Below are 18892 nucleotides of genomic sequence, written 5' to 3'. Positions count from 1 at the left end.
CATTTACAGTTTTATTATTTTTGAAAAAATAATCTGCTTACAGTCTGAATCTTTGGCATATACACTCTCAGAAATGTCAGAGGGTTCACTGGCGCCCACAGAATTGACAGCACGGACTCTGAAGGTATACTGCTTCTCAGGCACGATGCCCTCCTCTTCGCCTGCTCTGTATTTCAGCTCTTTGACCGGACGAGAGTTCACCCGCATCCACTTCTCTGTACCAGCCTCGCAGAGCTCTATATGGTATCCAATAACTGGACTTCCTCCACTTTTCTCTGGGGCTTTCCAGGAAATAGAAATATGGTTTCTGGCAGCTTCAGTGATGTGCAAGTCCTGAGGAGGTGATGGTGGACCTGTCAAGAGACGGAATGAGATTATACACTCAAGACTGATTGTTTAATACTTCAATACTTTCAGACATTCTTGTTATTATACCTGTCGGGTCCTCAATGACAACAATATCAGTGGGTTCACTTGGGTGTCCGATTCCAGCCTCGTTTTCAGCAGAGACCTGCAATTGCACTTCAGTGCCCTCTATTACATCAGTCACTCTGTAATGGCAGTCAGGACCTGAAGTCTTTCCAGATTTCACCCAACGGGTTCCAAGTTTCTCCTTTTTCTCAACAACATATCTAGGATGAAAAAGATTGAATGTTATTATTTAGATTTCAAAAGCAAACAGCAGGAACATGAACAGCTCTGGGACCATTTACTACAGTTTTTTGCACTAATGCAATGGCCATATGTTACTACCTCAAGACTGGTCTGCCACCATCATTCTGAGGAGCATCCCATTTCAGGTCAACATGACTCTTGGACACCTCAGTAATGGTCAGATTATATGGAGGTCCAGGAGTACCTGTGAAGTGGAAAATCACACATGAAAATGTTAAGCAATGAATATCCGACCATCAAAACAAGTAATAGTAACACTCAAATAAGCACCGAAAGTATCCTTGGCGAGAACGGAGTCTGCAAGTTCGCAGTATTCACTGGGTCCAACGGTGTTCTCTGCAGCTACACGGAACACATAGAGAGACCCCTCATTTAGTGGGGTGACGGTGTACATGAGCTCCTTCACAGTGGTGTCCACGACCTGCCAGCCTTTGCGTCTGACATCTCTCTTCTCAATTATGTAATTTGTAATAGGAGAGCCACCGTCTCTCTCGGGTGCTGTCCATTTCAATTCAGCGCTGTTCCTGGTGCTGGTAACAACTCCAAGCCATCTTGGTGGAGATGGAGGATCTGATAAAGGAGGACCATTGTTAGGGTACATGAAGATTTGTTGTTGAAGAATGTTTTTTGGGAGTAACTGTGTTAATAGTGTGACTTACTAAGTCTCTCCTTGCAGAGAACTGGATCACTCGGCTCACTAGGTTCACTCTCGCCCGCCGCATTGACGGCTTTGACACGGAATGAATACTCTTGTTTTTCCATCAGTCCTCTCAGGAAATGTTCAAGAGTGGGAATACTGTCAGCTACGCGAACCCACTCATCAGTTCCGCTTTTCAGGAGCTCAACGATGTAGGACTCAATCTTGGCACCACCATCATGCTCAGGTTTCGTCCATTGGAGGAAGGCAGATGTCTTTGCTACATCTTTGACAGTGGGCTTACCAGGAGCCCATGGAGGATCTAAAACAAATCAATATATCTGTTTTAACATGCTCTCTCTGAATAAAATATTTTAAATGGACAAAGTTATCTTTTAAATGGACAAATAATTATATTTATCAAATGTTATCCTACCAATTGGATCTTTGATCAAAATCTGGTCTGTCTCTTTGCTTGGTTTGCCAGGTCCTGCAAGATTCTCTGCCAAAACACGGAACTTATACTTCTTTCTTGTGGGCAGTCCTTTTACCCTGCAAGCAAAATGAGCTTCTTAGATTTGTTCACAACCATACATTTAAAAAAGCATTCAAATGTAAATAAACACTCAGCTTGCTCATTCTATGCCAAATTCATATTCCTACCGGAAGTTTGTGTCCCTGATAGGCAGCTTATTGCATCTGATCCATTTGTCATGGTCTGGCTCATATCTTTCTACCCAGTAGCCAGTGATGGGACTTCCACCGTCCTCATCAGGCTCATACCAGGTCAGAGTTACTGAATCCTTGGCAATATCAGATGTCTCGAGTTTGTATGGTGGTCCAGGGGTATCTAAAATATTGAAAGTGAATATTAATTTCTAATATAGTTTGGCATTGTAGACAATAATACACTGTATAGTTGAAGTTGCATAAAATAACATACCAAAGGGGTATCTGGCAATAATGGGGGCATGTTCAGCTGGGGCTCCAACGCCAAATTGATTTTCAGCGTATACCCTGAACACATACTCCTTGAATGCTACAAGTTTAGTTGCCTTGTAGGTGGTCTGCTTCACAGTGGAAGACAACTTGTACCAGATCTCACTGTCCACAGCCCTCCGCTCAACAATATAGTTTGTGACCTTTGAACCACCATCATCTCTAGGTGGATTCCAGGACAACAAACAGGACTCACTGGTGATTTCAGAGATATCAAATGCGGCTGGGGGACCAGGCTTATCTATATGGAGTGAACAAATATATTGGGTACAAATGTTATCTGAATCCTGGCAGTATTATTAAACATTTCAGTTTTACATATGGCAAGATTGTCATTGATTGTTGGTTTGTATTCTTATTGAAATAAAGGAAAGTGAACTGACCTAGAATGTTGACATCAACAGTTGCAGTTGCACGCCCACTGCTGTTTACTGCTTCAATGATGTATGTTGCAGTGTCATCTCTTTTGGTCTTAGCAATGGACATGGTGGAGTGTCCTGGCTTGGTATCGATTGCTATTCTGTCATCTGGCTTCAGGACTAGGTCGGCCTTGGTCCATTTGACTTTAGGCTCTGGTTTGCCTGTGATATCCGCCGGAAGTTCAATCTTTGTACCTGCTTTGGCAGTCAGGCCAGCCAGCAGTTTTGCATCAAGCTGAATCTCAGGAGGTTCTGTTAAATTGGGATGAAAAACAAAGACATAGTTATTTAGTGTTGAGACGTACTAAATATTCATCACAATGTGGATACATAATGTAATAATGTACCTTTAGGATCAACAGCCAAGATCTCATCTGTTGCCTTGCAAGGTCTGCTGGCACCCAGTCTATTCAATGCCCTCACACGATAAGCATACCACTGTCCTTCGATGAGACCTGTCACCTCAAACCTGTTGGCAGAGTTAGTTTGGTTTAAGATTTGTATTAATTATTTATTTTCCGGTCATTACTCGTGACCAACAAAATGTAGTATACATTCACTTACTTAAGCTCAGGTACTGGGTCTCCACAAGGTTCCCACTTGTCTGTTCCACGTTGACATTTGTCAATAATATAACCTTTGATTCCAGCACCACCGTCCCATTTAGGAGGCTCCCATGACAAGAAGATCTTGCTAGCAGACTTGTCTCTCCATTTAAGGTTTTCTGGTGGGTCTGGCACAGCTGTGTAACACACAAACACATTCAATTGAAACTCCATGTTCTGTGTTTTTTCAATAAATAATAAACATCAGTTTACTTACTAGCAGGTGATGACACATTAACAGGTTCATCAATGTATGCGGGTTCTCCAGGGCCACATTTGTTGCAAGCAATAACTCTGAACAAATACTCCTTTCCTTCAACAACATCTGTTATTGTGTACTCCTGGTCTTGCAAACCTGCCATCACCTTAAAATCACATATAAATAAGAAAAGTTATCACTTTAAGAAAACTACAGAGGGACCAAGAAAAGTTAAAATGGCAGTAAATATACAGTACTAATGCCTATACCTTCACCCAGGTCTTTCTAGAAACTTCACGTTTCTCAGCCTGGTAGCCAGTGATTGGACTGCCTCCATCATGATCAGGTGCCTCCCACATCAGGTGAACATGCCTTCTTGTCACCTCTGCAACCTTTAAGTCTTTGGGTGCACTTGGAGATGCTGCAGAAAAAAATATCGGATGCTATAAAATTTTGTCCTAGATACTAAAAACTTTGTTCCTGAAGTATGTGTGTAATGTATAAAATGTAGTTTAACATTCTACATACCAATGACATTGACATTAATTTCTCCTGAAACACTGGTCACATCATTTTCTAGTGTTAGAGAGTATGTGCCTCTGTCTGGGCGCACACTTGGGGTGATAACAAGCTCTGTGAAGGTAGCCTTTGTAACCATGGACACACGGTCACCAGCTGCAAGTTCAGTTTCACCAAAAGTCCACTTTGCTTTGGGGACTGGGTAGCCAGTAATGGGTACTCGGATTGCAAGAGGATGGGGGACAATGACCTCAAGACCATCCTTAAATGCATTCATGTCCAAAGTAGGTGCAACTATGTTAAAGGAAGTAAATTCAATGGTAAGCAACTTGTAAATACTGAATAGACTTGTGAGGTTTGATGAAGCGGACATCACTTACAGTGTGGGTCATCTGCCAACACAGGACCAACAATGTTGGAAGGGTCAGACTGGCCTGCTGCATTTTCAGCAATGGCTCTATAACTGTATTTTGTTCCAAACTTAAGGCCAGACATCTGTGGAAAATGTTATGGATCATTATGAATCATTTTCATAGTGATACAACCAAATACACACAACCACACAAACAGCCTTCAGGAATATAAGAATATGATACGAATAGATATAAAAGGAATATTTTAAAGAACTTAAAAAAACTTTTTAAGAACTGTTTATTCTGATAGTTATAAATAAAGTTAGACACTGTATTATTGAACTTTGTGTCTTTTATTAAAGGCTGGCAAAAAGCAAATAGCCACTCAACACCATGCTTTACTGTGTTTTTACTGTGTTTTGAATTGTGCCTATAATGCATGGTTTCCTATGGCTTAATGTTGTACTAATATACAAAAATAATGCTACACACAATAACAAAAACAGATTGCATAGCTGGCACACTTACCCTGTAAACCAGGTCTTGGCAAAGCCTGGCATTACATCTGAGCCATTTTTCTGAACCTTCCTCACACCTCTCAATGATGTAGCCAGTGATTAGAGTGCCTCCGTTCTTTAAAGGAGTCTCCCATGTCAACAGACAGGAGTCCTTTGTTTGCTCGGAGTGTGTCAAATTCAGTGGAGGGCTTGGCCTTTCTGAAAATCAAAACATTAAGATATATTAGTTATGCATTTAGGCTTGTGTGCTGAAAGTAATAAAAGCATCTGAGGCACTAACCAATGGGGTCCATGATTTTCATTGGGTTTGTTGCAGCACTTGGTTTGCCAATTCCAGCTCTATTCTCAGCCTTGACGCGGAATATGTATTCTTTATTTTCAATGACATCATTAATGATAGCTGTGCGCTCATGTGATTTGGTCACCATGACAGGAGCCCAATTCACAGACGTTCTGTCACGGAGCTCAATAATGTATGATGTGATCTCAGATCCACCATCGGACAGGGGAGGTTCCCAGGACACTGTGGCTCCAAACTTATTGACATTTCCAACAGTGACATTCTGTGGTGGGTCAGGAACATCTGTAATGTTCAAAATTAAAAAGTAATATTAGATCACAGTCTAGGAAGCACAGAACTGATGCAAAAAAATCTGACATTCCTGACTTACCAAACTTATTCTTAGCTTGAACTGCTTTATCAGTCTCAATGCTGATTCCACTTCCGACTCTGTTGCGTGCACAGACACGGAAGAGGTACTTTGAGTCTTTCTGCAGGCCAGTCACACAATACTCTGTGCTGTCTGCACTGTCAGTGGCCAGAGTCCAAGTCTTGCGTTTAATATTGCGTCTCTCGATCACATATGCCAATATCTTGCTGCCACCATCACAATCTGGCTCTTCCCAGGCAATGCTGACCTCACCATCAGCGGTGTCAACAACCTGCAGGTTCTTCACAGGCCCAGGAACATCTGCAAAAGATGACTTATGTGTTAGCAAAAAACTCTTAAAATAAGTATGGTTTTGTTTGTTTTATTTAAATATAACTCACCGACAACTTTTAGATTGATAAAAGCCTCCCCTTTTCCATGTTTGTTCTGGATGATAATTTTATAACGGCCTTCTTCTGACTTCTTAGGGTCCTTGAGTCTGTACTCTGTCCTGTCAGTTGAAGTGTGAATATTGTCCTTTGGCAAACTGATGTTGTCGAAGAACCATTCGGCCTCAGCATGTGGGTATGCATTGTAAGGAACAGTCATAACAAATGGCTTTCCAGCATCTGTCACCAGGTTTTGATCCAAGGTTTTAATTGTTGGAATAGCTGTGGAGAAACACAAAGGCATTGTAAACATCCGTATAGTGAATCTTCATCTGATTTGCTTATAAACATTCATATTTTTTTCCTCTTACCAGCAAGCTCAAGTTTGGCTCTGGCATCTTTGTCCTTGGCAATGACTCTGTACTCGCCTTGATCACGTGGCCTAATCTCACAGACCTGAAGCCTGTGAATTTTACCCTCGCTCATCATCTGGTACTTATCACCTTGAACAACGGTCATGTTGTTCCTCAGCCATTTGACCTCAACTCTGTCTTTGTTCAGCTCCACTTCATAGACAACATCAGAGCCTGGGGGCTCAAACACATCTGTGGGTGGTCTGATGATCTCCACTGGGGTCTCTAAAAAGAGTTGGATAGACAAAAAGTGATTGCCTGTCATATAAAAGACTAGAATAACATAATACATAAGTACTAGGGCAGTTAAGCCTGACATTTTACTGTGAGTTTTCATTTTAGATATGCCCCTGGATCATATGTATATTAGATCAAAAACTTTCAGCAATGCTAAAAGACATTTTTAACATAAAAATAAACAAGCTCACCCTCTACAAAGAGACGGGCTCTTGTTTTTTTGTCGTCTACTCCACAGGCATATTCACACTCATCATCGGGTCTGCACTCCTTAATGCGCAATCTGCATGTCTTACCATCTCTCTCAAACTGATATCTTAAAATGAAACACAAAAGCAGGTTACACATATTCAAACAATAACACGCTCCTAACTGAAGAACTTACAACAATAGAAAGCATCTCACCTGGGTCCTTCTCTGATCTCCCTACCGTCTCTGTACCATTTGATTTCAGCCTTCTCTTTGGAAAGTTCACAAGTGAACTCAGCATCCTCAAACTCAGTGTTGGTTTGATCTTGGAGCTGAGCGGTGAAGTCAGTGGGTGCCTCGCTGATGATCAGCTCTGCAGAAGCTTTATCAGCTCCAGCGACTACAGTGTATTCACCCTCATCTGCAAGGCTGCAGTCTTTAATGGTCAGAGTGTGTTTATCCTTGTCCACACGATACACAATACGTTTGCTGAAAGTGATCTCCTGACCGGCCTTCATCCACTGGACTGTCACATTCAGTCTGTTCACCTTGCATGAAAAGCTGATGGTGCGTTTCTCCTGCGTGTCAACATCCTCAGGGGGAACAATTATCCTAAGATCTTCCTCTGCAGACCGTAAGATATACAAGTTAGTATCAAATTTAGTGTGGTGTATAAATGAAACAATTTAGAAATCATCTGTAGACCACTGTATATGCCTCTAGGCAGCTTTTTAAAGAGAAAATCGTACTTTTATACTCTAGTCACAGGGTTACAACTTAGAATCTGAATGACATCGTAAACTGGAAGTTGGTATCCTTTTTACATCCTGATTCTGACACTTTTCCATGTGAAACGTAATTTAGACTGAAACAAAATAGTGGGCGTGGCTTGCGTTTTTCACTGCGAATTGATTAGATGTATAAATAAATTTGAGATGGATAGTCACCAGAGGACGGAAGTGAATTTTCAGATATTAACTCAACACTGATTATCTATTTACAATAAACAGTGCAATATTTCATAAAAATAGGAATGTAATTCAAAATTTCACTGGGACGTTAAGCCTTTTCTATAAGATGAGATAATTTCAAATGTACACATTTAAAAAATATATATAATTGATTATATAATATATATTGACAAGCATTTAAAAAGAACACATACTAACATTTGCAAAAATGACTTCTAAAATTCTTACAGGAATATTTTGGAAAAGTAGTAATTGAGAACTTTTTCAATGTGCATATGAAGAAAATGCATCAAATTAATGTTTGGGTACAGCATATTATCAGGGTGTCATACCTTGCACAGTAATGCTGGCAGTGCTCTTTGCTTGTTCACCACGCTGGTTGGTCAGCATAATGGTATAGTTGCCTTCATCTGTTTTTTGTGTTTCTTTGATTCTCAGAGAGAAAACATTGTCTTTCTGGACCATGATAAACTTGCTACTTTCAAATAACGTCTCATCATTCTTCAGCCATTTGGCTTTGGCACCCTCAGTGTTAACTTCACAATTGAGGACTGTCTCCTGTCCATCATTTGCTATCAAGTCCTTGAGCGGGGTAATTATCCTAAGCTTTTCTGTAACACAGCAAACACAACACAGCAAAAAATGAGAATGATAATTTTTAAGGAATATAACCGCATTTAAAAATAAAAATGTGCATGTCAACACACCGATTACAGCCAAATCGGCAGAGGCTCTTGTTGTTCCAATAACTGCTACGAAGCCTCCCTCATCCTTAAGCTCACATCTCTTGATGACAAGAACACGCTTCTTGCCATCAGAAATAATGTCATATTTGTCATCTGACTGAAGCTCCTTGTCTCCCTTCAGCCACTTCACTTCATATGTGTCTTTAGAGACCGAGCACACAAATTCTGCTTTTTCACCCTCAACCACCTCCTGGTTTTGAGGCCTGGAGATAAACTCAGCAGCAAGCTCTGAAGAAACATTAAACGTTACCGCATTAGGCAAAGTGCAATGTTTCCAAAAAGGTAGATCGCTATTGGATAGAACTAAACCTTACCATTAATCTTTAGGTTCCCTGTTGTTTGTGAGCTGGGCAGTTTACAGTGGTATTCTCCTGCGTCTTCCATTTGAAGATCCTTAATGATGAGAATTCTCTTTTTGCCATCAGCAATGTGTTCATATCTGCCAACTTCAGGCAACTCTTGGTCACCCTTGTACCATGTAACCTCTGCATCTGGCTTGGAGACTTCACAAATCAGTTTGACGCTGTCTGTTTCAGTGCCCTCAACATTAGCCAGGTTCTTTGTGAATCGAGCCTCCTCCTCTGGAATAAGATAATACATTTTTTTTAAATCAATTGGCTACCAAATCAAGCTATGCACCAACGTTTGAGTAAAAAATAACACCTACCAACTACTGTGAGCATGCCAGAGGTTTTGGAGGACCTGGCGTCGCATTCATATTCTGCCTCATCATCAAAGACAGACTTGCTTACGATGAGAATACGTTTTACTCCTTCAGAAATGATCTCATATTTCTTGCCTTTTCTGATTTCACTTCCGTCTTTGAACCACCGAACCTAAAAGTGTTAAGTCAATGATGGGTTTTATATTTGTTTGTTTCAGTAGAATCTACAGTATGTGCAGCTGAATTGTGAAGCAGTATAAAAGAAAGGAAATTAATCCAATTCAATGAAGGACACACAAACCTTTGCATTTTCACGTGACACTTCGCATTCAAATCTGGCAGATTCCTTCTCTTTGACCTCAACATCATGGAGCGGCTTAGCAAACTCAACATGTGGAGCTGAAAATTAAAAGATAATAATTTATTAGTACTTACAAATGCAGCTCAAATACTTGATTTGGGCATTTCATTCTGAATAACTTACGTTCGACGTTCAGGAAAGCTGAAGTCTTGAACTGCTGAGCATCACAGGTAAATGTCTTTGAGTCATCAAGTGCGCAGTCATGGATGATAAGTTTTCTCTTACGGCCGTCGACAACCATGTCATACTTCTTGGTTTTGCGTATTTCCTGTCCATCTCTGAACCACCTGACCTCTGCGTTCTCTCTGGAGACTTCACACTCAAGCTCAGCAGTGGCTTCTTCTTCTACGGTCTGGTCCTCCAGGGGTTTGGTGAATTCAACTGGAGGCTCTGTATGGCAAATTATTAAAAAAAATTGTTTACAATACAATAAAGTTATCATTTTGAAAGATTATATTTACAAACACTAATGTAGAACAGTTAAGGACTGAGCACTGAGTAGACACCCTTGCCATTGATAGGCAAATTACTTTTGACCAAAAGGTCTGTTGTGTTGGTGTAAATCACTTGAGGGAAAGCAAGTACTAAAAGGCAAGTTCTAAAACCAACACTTTCAACTGCAACTAAAGCGCTTAAGTGATTATGGCAGATATGTGTTTTTCATACACCTGTTTGTTATTATATATGACTAAGGCTCATTCACCAACAGTATATGATTGGCCTTTATAATATAGGTCCAGCATTTTCTAACTGGTCTAAGCTGGTTTATATTTACTCTGCGCTGCCAAAAATGTCATTCTTACTAAGCATTTTTGTCTTGTTTTCTAGTAAAAATATCTATCATTTTCACTATAAATTTTCTTGACAAGATAAATGACGTTAGATATTTTGTTTTATGAAATTAAATATAAGATCAGCTTTCAACACACAACATATTAATGAAATGCTGGTCTTTTCAACAAATGGCTCTTACCCTTTACAATGAGCTGCGCCTGTGTCACAAAGTCCTTTGCCGTGAGTTTTACTTCACCGGCCTCTGTCATCTTTACATCTCTGAGGGTCAGCGTGTGAGTTCTGCCTTCTGCTCGGGTCACCACCTGTGCAAATCAAGCCATTTGATAAATCACAATTTTCCTGTCAACTGTGGGGAGAGGCTATTTACTACCCCATGCCAACAGACATCAGCAGCTGAGAAACAGGAACAGTTCTCAGTTTCACACCTTTGCTTTTGCAACCATGTTCCCAGAGAGCCAATTTGGGCACTATTATATTTGGCTGGTGGAGCTTTAATTTAAGATGAGCTTAGGATATGACAGATAAAGAATGTCAATAATATAAATTGGAATGTTGTGTATGGTTTGTATGCAAAAGAAATTCACAGAAACAACCGAACAAAACCAAAGAAAGAAAGAGACCTCTTAAACAAAAGTAATTCATAGCAACTCAAGGGTTTTACTATTCACCACTCAGTACAACTGACAAAGTCATGTTAAATAATGCTAATAATAATAATTCGAATACCTCCCAGTAAAGTATTTTGCTTTCGTAAACAAAATAGATAACCCTTTTCTGCTTAGTTTAAATATGGCGGAAATTAGATATGTAGTAAATACTAGAAAAACTGTATAGATGTTCCTTTCTAATGACAGTAACTAAAATGTCAAAATTAGCCTTAATTTAAACTGAATTATCTCGTATTCATACAATCAGTAATCTTTAAGAGACCACAATAAGGAATACAAACAGATCCTAAATCAAGGTTATTTTCACAGTATTCATAGTTTTGTATCACAACCATTTAATATGAGAAATTCATTAAGATACAAATAAAATCCAAAATTATACTACTTACAAAAGACATGATAGACACACGACACACATGACTAACAGAAATGCCCACACTTAAGAAAAATTTATTCTACATCTGTACATACATATGCATACATACATTTAAAACAATGTTTGTAAAAAAGGCCTCTTGCCACCTGCCATTGCACATACACTCTTGGAGCAGTTAAAAATAACCAGAGGAACGCTTGCAGTGCAGAATAGCCCTGTGTGTTATCTCAAAACCCAGATCAAATGCTCAACTGGTATCCTGATACCTCAGGCCCTTATATGAAGAAAGCATTTAACGTACAGATCCATTTCACAAGCAACATGTAAAAAACTTTTAAAATGATCTTGCAAATAGTTCAAACTACATGCTAGAGATAAAACCGTTTTAACCAAAGCAAATTGTTTTGGCTGATCTAATATCCCATTTGCAATTAACCATGTGTTGAAATCACTCAGCGACCATCTTGAATTGAATAATCCATCAACAGCTCCGATGCAGATTACAAAAACAAGCCACTTACAAAAGGCACATCAATAAAGAACAAAACATTTGCACTTACTCTGTCACTTGGTTCTAGCTTTGTACCCCCTAGGAACCATTCCACAGGTATGCCCTCATAAGACAGTTCGCAGTCAAAGGTTGCAGTTTCTCCCGCTGTGACTGTTACATCTTTGAGAGGCTTCAAGAGGCCTATCACTCGTGCTTTGGATTGAGGAGAAGACATTGTTAGTCACCTCCAAAGTTCCAAGGGACACTGTTAATCCTTTAACTACAAATCCGCATCGCGCTTTCCCACTGACAACAGGCTGCTGCTCTGGAGCCTGAAGCCTCCAGGACAAGTGGGATTTTACAAGAGAAGGGCTTGTGTTGGGGGACCTAGTTCATTTGCATATTGAGTTTCCTTAAGATGTATATGGTAAGAAAAAAACTTGGAGGGGAGGTCTGGTAATCCTCTGCCAATCACTGACAGAGCTTCTCTAGATATGGCATGTAGCTTCTAAAATAACCGCAAAGCCTGATTGGCCACCAGCCCACCCCCTGTAAAGACATGTCAACCTGCTACTGTCAATCAACCCGCTGGACTTTTCCAGGAAAAAGAGAATGTTGGGGATAGGTTACTTAATTTATTAAAATGCCTACATAATTGCTGAGGATTGCATGTCATAACAGTGACTTGCTTGTTAGTATTAAACAAACAAAACGAGCTGAACCAAAAATCTAATCGACTGCCAAACTGCCTGTAACATTAATCTCCGCCATAATATTTTTAACACCTACTTACCATGACATAATACCTGTCAGCAAAATGTATGGCCTTATCATCAACTGCAATGACTGATTATTTAACTAAATTTCATTCAGAAACTTTAAAGGCAGAGTAAAATTTATATTTTTAAGTTAAGCAGTTATTGTTTCAAAGAAAGCATGGTTCCACCTTAACTGTAGCATATCACCGGCTTAAAATATGTCTTGTGTAAGAAGAGGTTATATCACTCTTACCCTTAACTCTAAGCTGAGCCCTGGATTTGGCATTAGCAGCACTGAAGTCCACGCTGCCAACCATGTCCATGCGCACATTGTAGAGAATAAGCATGTGCTTCGTGCCTTCCTCTTTAATTTCACAGTCCTGAAGTGTGAGCAAAAACAAACCAGAAAATCTCATTACGCAGACACAATATAGGCTACATTATTTCATATATAACAATAGCAAATTTCCATATAATTAATGTAATGTGCCACATACAATTATTCGAATCTCAAATCTAACACATTTCATGAACACTAAAATGTCCAAAGAAGCTGTACAGTGGGTTATGTTATGTACTATGAAGTATTATGATAATATTGAGTGTTATGAGATTGAGAACCCACACTTTGAAAGCCCTATTGCAGGTTCGGCAACCTTTGCGACCAAAAGAGCCATTTTGGGCCCTCTCCCACCAAATACATTTTATTTTCTGTATATATAACCTTTAAATTACTATAACACAGGTTATGCAAGAAAGGTAGAAGTTACCCATTTGCACCACTAGGTGGCAATATAGTGTGATTTTTATTGTATTTAGATTTATAAATTTTTCCCCGGCAATAAGTGGGAGTAGCGTTGCTTTTTTCAAATTCAGCTTTTTTTTTTTTTTTTGGATTTTGTTTTTGAAGCGTTTTGATGAACAGCTACAGAGACCGTCTACTCCACCCTACGGACATCTACGGACAGGATTTAAACTATGCCGACTTAAGACCTTAAAGTTGGATTTAAAGACAAAAACGTAGCAAGCAGAATGTTTTCTCACCAATTAATTTCTAACACACGCAAACAGTATTCGGCTGGGTAAATGTATTTGTATTCGACCCTGGCTGGGTAAATGTATTTTCTTTCTCAGATATTTCATTAGAATAGACGAAATAAGTGCATGCTTTTTCAGATATTTTCTCAGATATCAGGACAGAAGTGGTCAAAAGTGAAAAAAATGGACAGATTACAGCAGCAGGTGTAAACGGGTATGTGACTCTTTCGTCCACTTGTGATCTGTTCGACCAAAACGCATCTTAATACCAGGCACAAAGAGGGCCTTATAAAGACTGCAGGGAGCCGAAGCAGGGGGGCAGAAGAGCCACATGCGGCCCAATAGCTACGTGTTGCTGACCCTTGCCCTATTACAATTGAAATTACCGGTGACTGGTGCAGAGCATCTTCTTTGAGTTTCCAGTGTCCATGGACATCCTCCTCAGAGATTTCTGTCTCAAAACGAGCGGTCTCAGTCTCTGTGACTTCCACACTGTACAGTGGACGGACAATCTTGATGTCACGTTCTGTAGAGGACAGGACAAGAAAAGTGGAGGAATTTACAGAAAATGTCATGGATTACGCTTCATAGCCAGTACACATACTGTACTAAAAATGCTTAAAACAAGAAATGTTATATTATTTTACATATGAAGAGTTTGGTTCCAATCAAACAAACCAACTGCAGTTTGATTGATATAAATTGGAATGCACGATAAAAAAACATGATTTAAGAAAAGGTTAGAAAAGGAGACCATTCCAGTTTGCCTTTAATTAGCATTTCTGCAAGAATTGTTGCAATTTTAGTGTCTGTTGAATTCAACAGAAACAAACCTCAGTAATGACAAGGCAAAGAGAAGGCAAAGATGCAAAATCAGGCTTATTCCATCATTTATTCTTTTTTGAACTGATAGTAAAATACATGTACAATCATTAGTATTGTGTTGTTTAAAGTAAACATATATATGAACTTGTTTTCTTTGCAGCGTTTAAGATCTGCATACATTGCATATTTTTACTGTTTTTGACCAGTTTATTTCGCTTTAAATTTCTGCTAATAAATGCAAAGGAAGTTTGGATTTAAATTTGTTTTTAGAAATGTTGTTCAAAGGTTAGGGGTCACTTACTTTTTTCGATTTTCCGTAGTTCACGCATCAAAACTACAAAGTGTAACTATAGAATTTGTGATGTCAGCAAAATAAATCACAACTATGATATTTTATCCTTAGTGTGCCTTCACCTAAAATTTTCATACTTTTTAAATTGGGCTCCTACTGGTTATTTTCTTAATTATTTCATCAAAGTAGTCCGTTTCTAAAACATTTTAATCAAATTAAATGTGCATTGTGTAATAAAAGAAACTAACATTTGTATTTTTGTCTACAAAACTGGTTTAGACATTTGCGCGTAGAGGAAAAAGGACAAAAATAATTGATTAATGTTTTCCCACATAGAAAAGTAGATGCATACCTTCAATGTTAAGTTTGGCTGCTGTTTTGTCAGAGCCGCAGTCGCACACATATTCCCCAATGTTGGCCTTCTCTGCCTTCCTGACAATCAGGATTCGTTTCTTTCCTTCAACTTTGATGATGATGTTCTTGGAGGGAATTATCTCCTTCCCATCTTTGAACCATTTCACCTCGGCAGCAGATTTGCTCGCTTCACACATCAGGACCACCTCATCCTTCTCAACAGCAGTGTAGTCCTGCAACTTCTTGGTGAAGTAAGGCTCTCCCTCTGTTGATTTTCAAGAGAACATTTTGTTCATCCTGTCATTTGTCATTTTTGTATGTAGTTGAGTGTCTATGAAAGTGTTAAACACTTACCAAGTACAGTCAGCATTGCCTCACATGTTTTTCCAAGAGCCTCGACTTTGATGAGAGAAGTGTCATCAATGGAGACCTCTTTGAAGGAAAGTGTGTGGATCTTGCCATCCTCGGACATGTGCACGACTTTGCTTGGATGCAGACGCACATCATTCTTGTACCATGTGACTTGAACCTTCTCATGAGAGAGTTCAATTCTGAACTCGGCTGTCTCGCGCTCTTTAACAGTGACGTCTTTGATAGGTCTGACAAACTCAAGACGGATGCCTGTGGAAATTTGCAAGCACAGGATTTAGCAGGTAGTGAAACATCGATAAAATAAATGCTTTATTTTAATTTAAAAAAGTACCCTGAATAACAAGTTTGGCAGATGTCCTCTTGTCTTCAGCCTCAAACATGTATTTAGCCTCATCTTCATAGGCTGCAGATTTTACCACCAGAGTGTGCCTCTTGCCCTCTTGAAGTACTTCAAATTTATCATCAGTCGTAATCTCCTGAGATCCTTTCAACCAATGAAGAGTCTTTGGCTGTCTTGAGACCTCACACTCGAATCTTGCCTCATCCTTCTCATACACATGCACATCAGTCAGAGGTGTCATGAAGGTAATCGGAACCTCTGCACATAATAAAATAAACAAATCAATGACATCAACAAAACACCAACTAAATCCAAAAACTACAGTCCACAAAAAATTGTCAGGGTGTACCTTTCACTTTTAGATTTGCTGAACATTTTGCATTAGCACCCTGGAATGAAACCTCTCCGGTTTGGGGTACTTTGCAGTTGTACAAAGTTAAGATGTGCTTAGCACCATCCTCAATGATTTCAATGTCCTGTTGCAATAAACAGAAAAACACAGAATGTAACCATGTATGTAACACAAATGTCACATCTGTCAGAGTTTCAATATTTCTTTAAAAGACATACAGGTGATGGGGAGAGGACTTCTCCTTTCAGCTTCCACTGGCCATGGACATCATCCACTGAGATTTCCACCTCAAAACGAGCAGTCTCACCATCAAAGAGCTCAACGCCGTACATGGGACGCACAACTTTGATGTCACGAGCTGAAAGAAAGAATCATTGGTGAGCTAACACTATCAGAAAGTTTAAAAACATTAAAGTTTGTGAACGAGCGTACCTTCAATGGTAACTGTGGCCAATGTTTTATCTGTCCCACAGTCACAAGCATACTGGCCTTTGTCTTTGTCTTCCACTTTCTTAATGCAAAGGATTCGTCGTTTGTCATCAACTTTCATGGTAACCATCTTGGAGGCTTTAATTTCAGTTTCATTGTGAAACCACTTCACAGGAACGTCTTTGCTCAGTTCGCAGTCGAGCGTGACCTCGTCTTTTTCAACTGCAGTATAATCTTGAAGTTTGACAGTGAAGTATGCATCTCCCTCTGCATGAACACAAATCAGGTATTTAAAACGTGTGGAATTCACGTGTGTTATAAATAAACATTAGTAAAACAGCTTATCAAAATATGAACACTTTTTACCACCACAAGATATAAATCTAAGAGTAAAAGGTTACCTAGCACTGTCAGGTTTGCTGTTGTGGATATTCCTTTAGCCTCTGCTTTTATTAGGCAAGTGTCATCTAGAGTGACATCCTTGATCTCTAATATATGTTTCTTTCCATCAACATGAGTAAGTATAGTTCTGCTCGGATGCAGTTTGGTTTCATTTTTGTACCACGTTACTGGTACATTCTCATGAGAAAGCTCAAGCTCAAACCGAGCTGTTTTACCTTCCTTAATCGTTTGATCCGATATTGGTGAGATGACTTTCAGCCGCATACCTATAATGTGTCAGTGCATTGCAAAATCCATTTAGCTTGTTAACAGTGGACAACATACATTTGTGAGCAGACCACATGGTGACAGAAATCACTTGAACCAAGACTTACCATCAACTGTCAGTTTGGCTGTTGATGTTTTACCTAAAACCTCAATAGTGTAATCTCCCTCGTCATCAAATTCACAATGGTTTATGACCAGCATATGTTTCTTTCCATCATCAATGATATCATATTTTTGGTCTGATATTATAATATCAGATCCTCTCAACCACATGACTTTGGGCACATCTTTCGTGATGGTGCACTCAAATTTCGCCTGTTTCTTTTCATGCACAGTAACATCCTTCAAAGGGACTGTGAAGTCCATTTCAATTTCTAAGAGTATGAATAAAAGTTATCAAAATAACATTATTTTTCACCCTCTTCAGTGTATTATTTCTTTTAAGATACAGCTTATGCTCATTATTCACTTACCTTTGACTGTTAGCATTGCACTTGTAATGGCGTTCAAAGCTTGGTAAGAGACTTCACCAGCTTGGTCAAGTTGAACATTTTTCAACGTAAGGAATCTTTTCTTTGCCTCCATTCTGATATCACATGTCTGGAAATAAAAAAGGAATGAACGTGTTAACAGATGTAAAATAGCATACGAAAATAAATCATCTTTTGCAGCTTTGAATGTTCTTACCGGTGACCTTGTCAGAACCTGTCCTCTAAGTTTCCATTCTCCAACCACATCGTCTTCAGAAATTTCTGTTTCAAAACTGACCTCCTCTTTCTCAACCACCTCAATACTAGCAAGCGGCTTCAAGATTTCTGCTTCACGTTCTAATTATTACCAAACAAGAAGAATATGGAATATAATCAAAAACAGTCTTCCACAGGAAGCTATCAAATAAATAAGACTGCTTAACACACCTCCAAGAGTGAGTTTTGCTGCATATCTGCGACCCTCAATTTCAATGGCGTAATCTCCGACATCATCAGGTTGAGCATTCTTGATTGTGAGAGAGACCTCCTTTCCATCCTTCTTCACCTCGAACTTATCCAAAGGCTCCATTGGGATTTCATCATTACCCTTGAACCATTTCCAGTTGGGAGTGTCCTTGAACAATTCACCCTTAAAAGTAGCTGTGGCCTTGGGTTTCACATGCTGATCCCTCAAAGGTTTCGTCAACCAATCTCTGATGATTTCTGTAAATGAAGAATTAAATGAGTGTCTGTGAAATATAAACATAAAAATTCATTAATTTAAATATATCTATCCTCATACCAATGATCTTGACATTGGCTTGTGTCTTGAGGTTCTCACACTCGCAAGTGTAAACACCCGCATCATCATCATTTGAGTCCTGGATTGTAACGGTACGCTGGAGCCCAATTACGTTGATGGCAATCTTGCCAGCAACTGGTTTGAGCTCTTTGCCATCCTTCTTCCAGACCACATCCCTGTCCTTGCTCAACTCACAGGTCAGGTACATTGGCTGACCCTTTATTACAGACATTTCCTCTTCCAGATTCCTTGTGAATTTTATAGGTAACTCTATTAAAGAAAAAACAGGAGGAAATGTCAATTCGTGGGTAGGGCTAA

General features: G+C 39.3%; 1 protein-coding gene across 1 annotated transcript in view; it reads right to left on the bottom strand.

The window, feature by feature from the left end:
* Positions 1 to 18892, bottom strand: part of ttn.2 (titin, tandem duplicate 2) — a 157165-nt gene that overhangs the window by 70527 nt on the left and 67746 nt on the right. The window contains 44 exon segments of the mRNA XM_079464461.1: positions 42 to 353; positions 436 to 632; positions 754 to 859; positions 946 to 1245; positions 1335 to 1634; positions 1749 to 1864; positions 1976 to 2162; positions 2256 to 2552; positions 2695 to 2982; positions 3078 to 3199; positions 3295 to 3472; positions 3553 to 3700; positions 3804 to 3955; positions 4063 to 4347; positions 4434 to 4548; positions 4935 to 5122; positions 5205 to 5507; positions 5596 to 5895; positions 5976 to 6245; positions 6335 to 6601; positions 6805 to 6929; positions 7019 to 7427; positions 8106 to 8384; positions 8481 to 8747; positions 8834 to 9100; positions 9187 to 9355; positions 9485 to 9582; positions 9668 to 9934; positions 10518 to 10641; positions 11944 to 12086; positions 12885 to 13011; positions 14056 to 14195; positions 15139 to 15405; positions 15495 to 15761; positions 15844 to 16110; positions 16202 to 16328; positions 16423 to 16562; positions 16637 to 16900; positions 17035 to 17301; positions 17410 to 17676; positions 17776 to 17902; positions 17990 to 18129; positions 18220 to 18495; positions 18575 to 18844. Of these exon segments, the coding sequence (XP_079320587.1) occupies positions 42 to 353; positions 436 to 632; positions 754 to 859; positions 946 to 1245; positions 1335 to 1634; positions 1749 to 1864; positions 1976 to 2162; positions 2256 to 2552; positions 2695 to 2982; positions 3078 to 3199; positions 3295 to 3472; positions 3553 to 3700; positions 3804 to 3955; positions 4063 to 4347; positions 4434 to 4548; positions 4935 to 5122; positions 5205 to 5507; positions 5596 to 5895; positions 5976 to 6245; positions 6335 to 6601; positions 6805 to 6929; positions 7019 to 7427; positions 8106 to 8384; positions 8481 to 8747; positions 8834 to 9100; positions 9187 to 9355; positions 9485 to 9582; positions 9668 to 9934; positions 10518 to 10641; positions 11944 to 12086; positions 12885 to 13011; positions 14056 to 14195; positions 15139 to 15405; positions 15495 to 15761; positions 15844 to 16110; positions 16202 to 16328; positions 16423 to 16562; positions 16637 to 16900; positions 17035 to 17301; positions 17410 to 17676; positions 17776 to 17902; positions 17990 to 18129; positions 18220 to 18495; positions 18575 to 18844 (9525 nt within the window).

This window comes from Barbatula barbatula (assembly GCF_947034865.1).
Source record: "Barbatula barbatula genome assembly, chromosome: 9".
NCBI lineage: Eukaryota > Metazoa > Chordata > Actinopteri > Cypriniformes > Nemacheilidae > Barbatula > Barbatula barbatula.
Note: the sequence above shows the minus strand (reverse complement) of the source record. Positions and strands in the feature narration are given on the sequence as shown.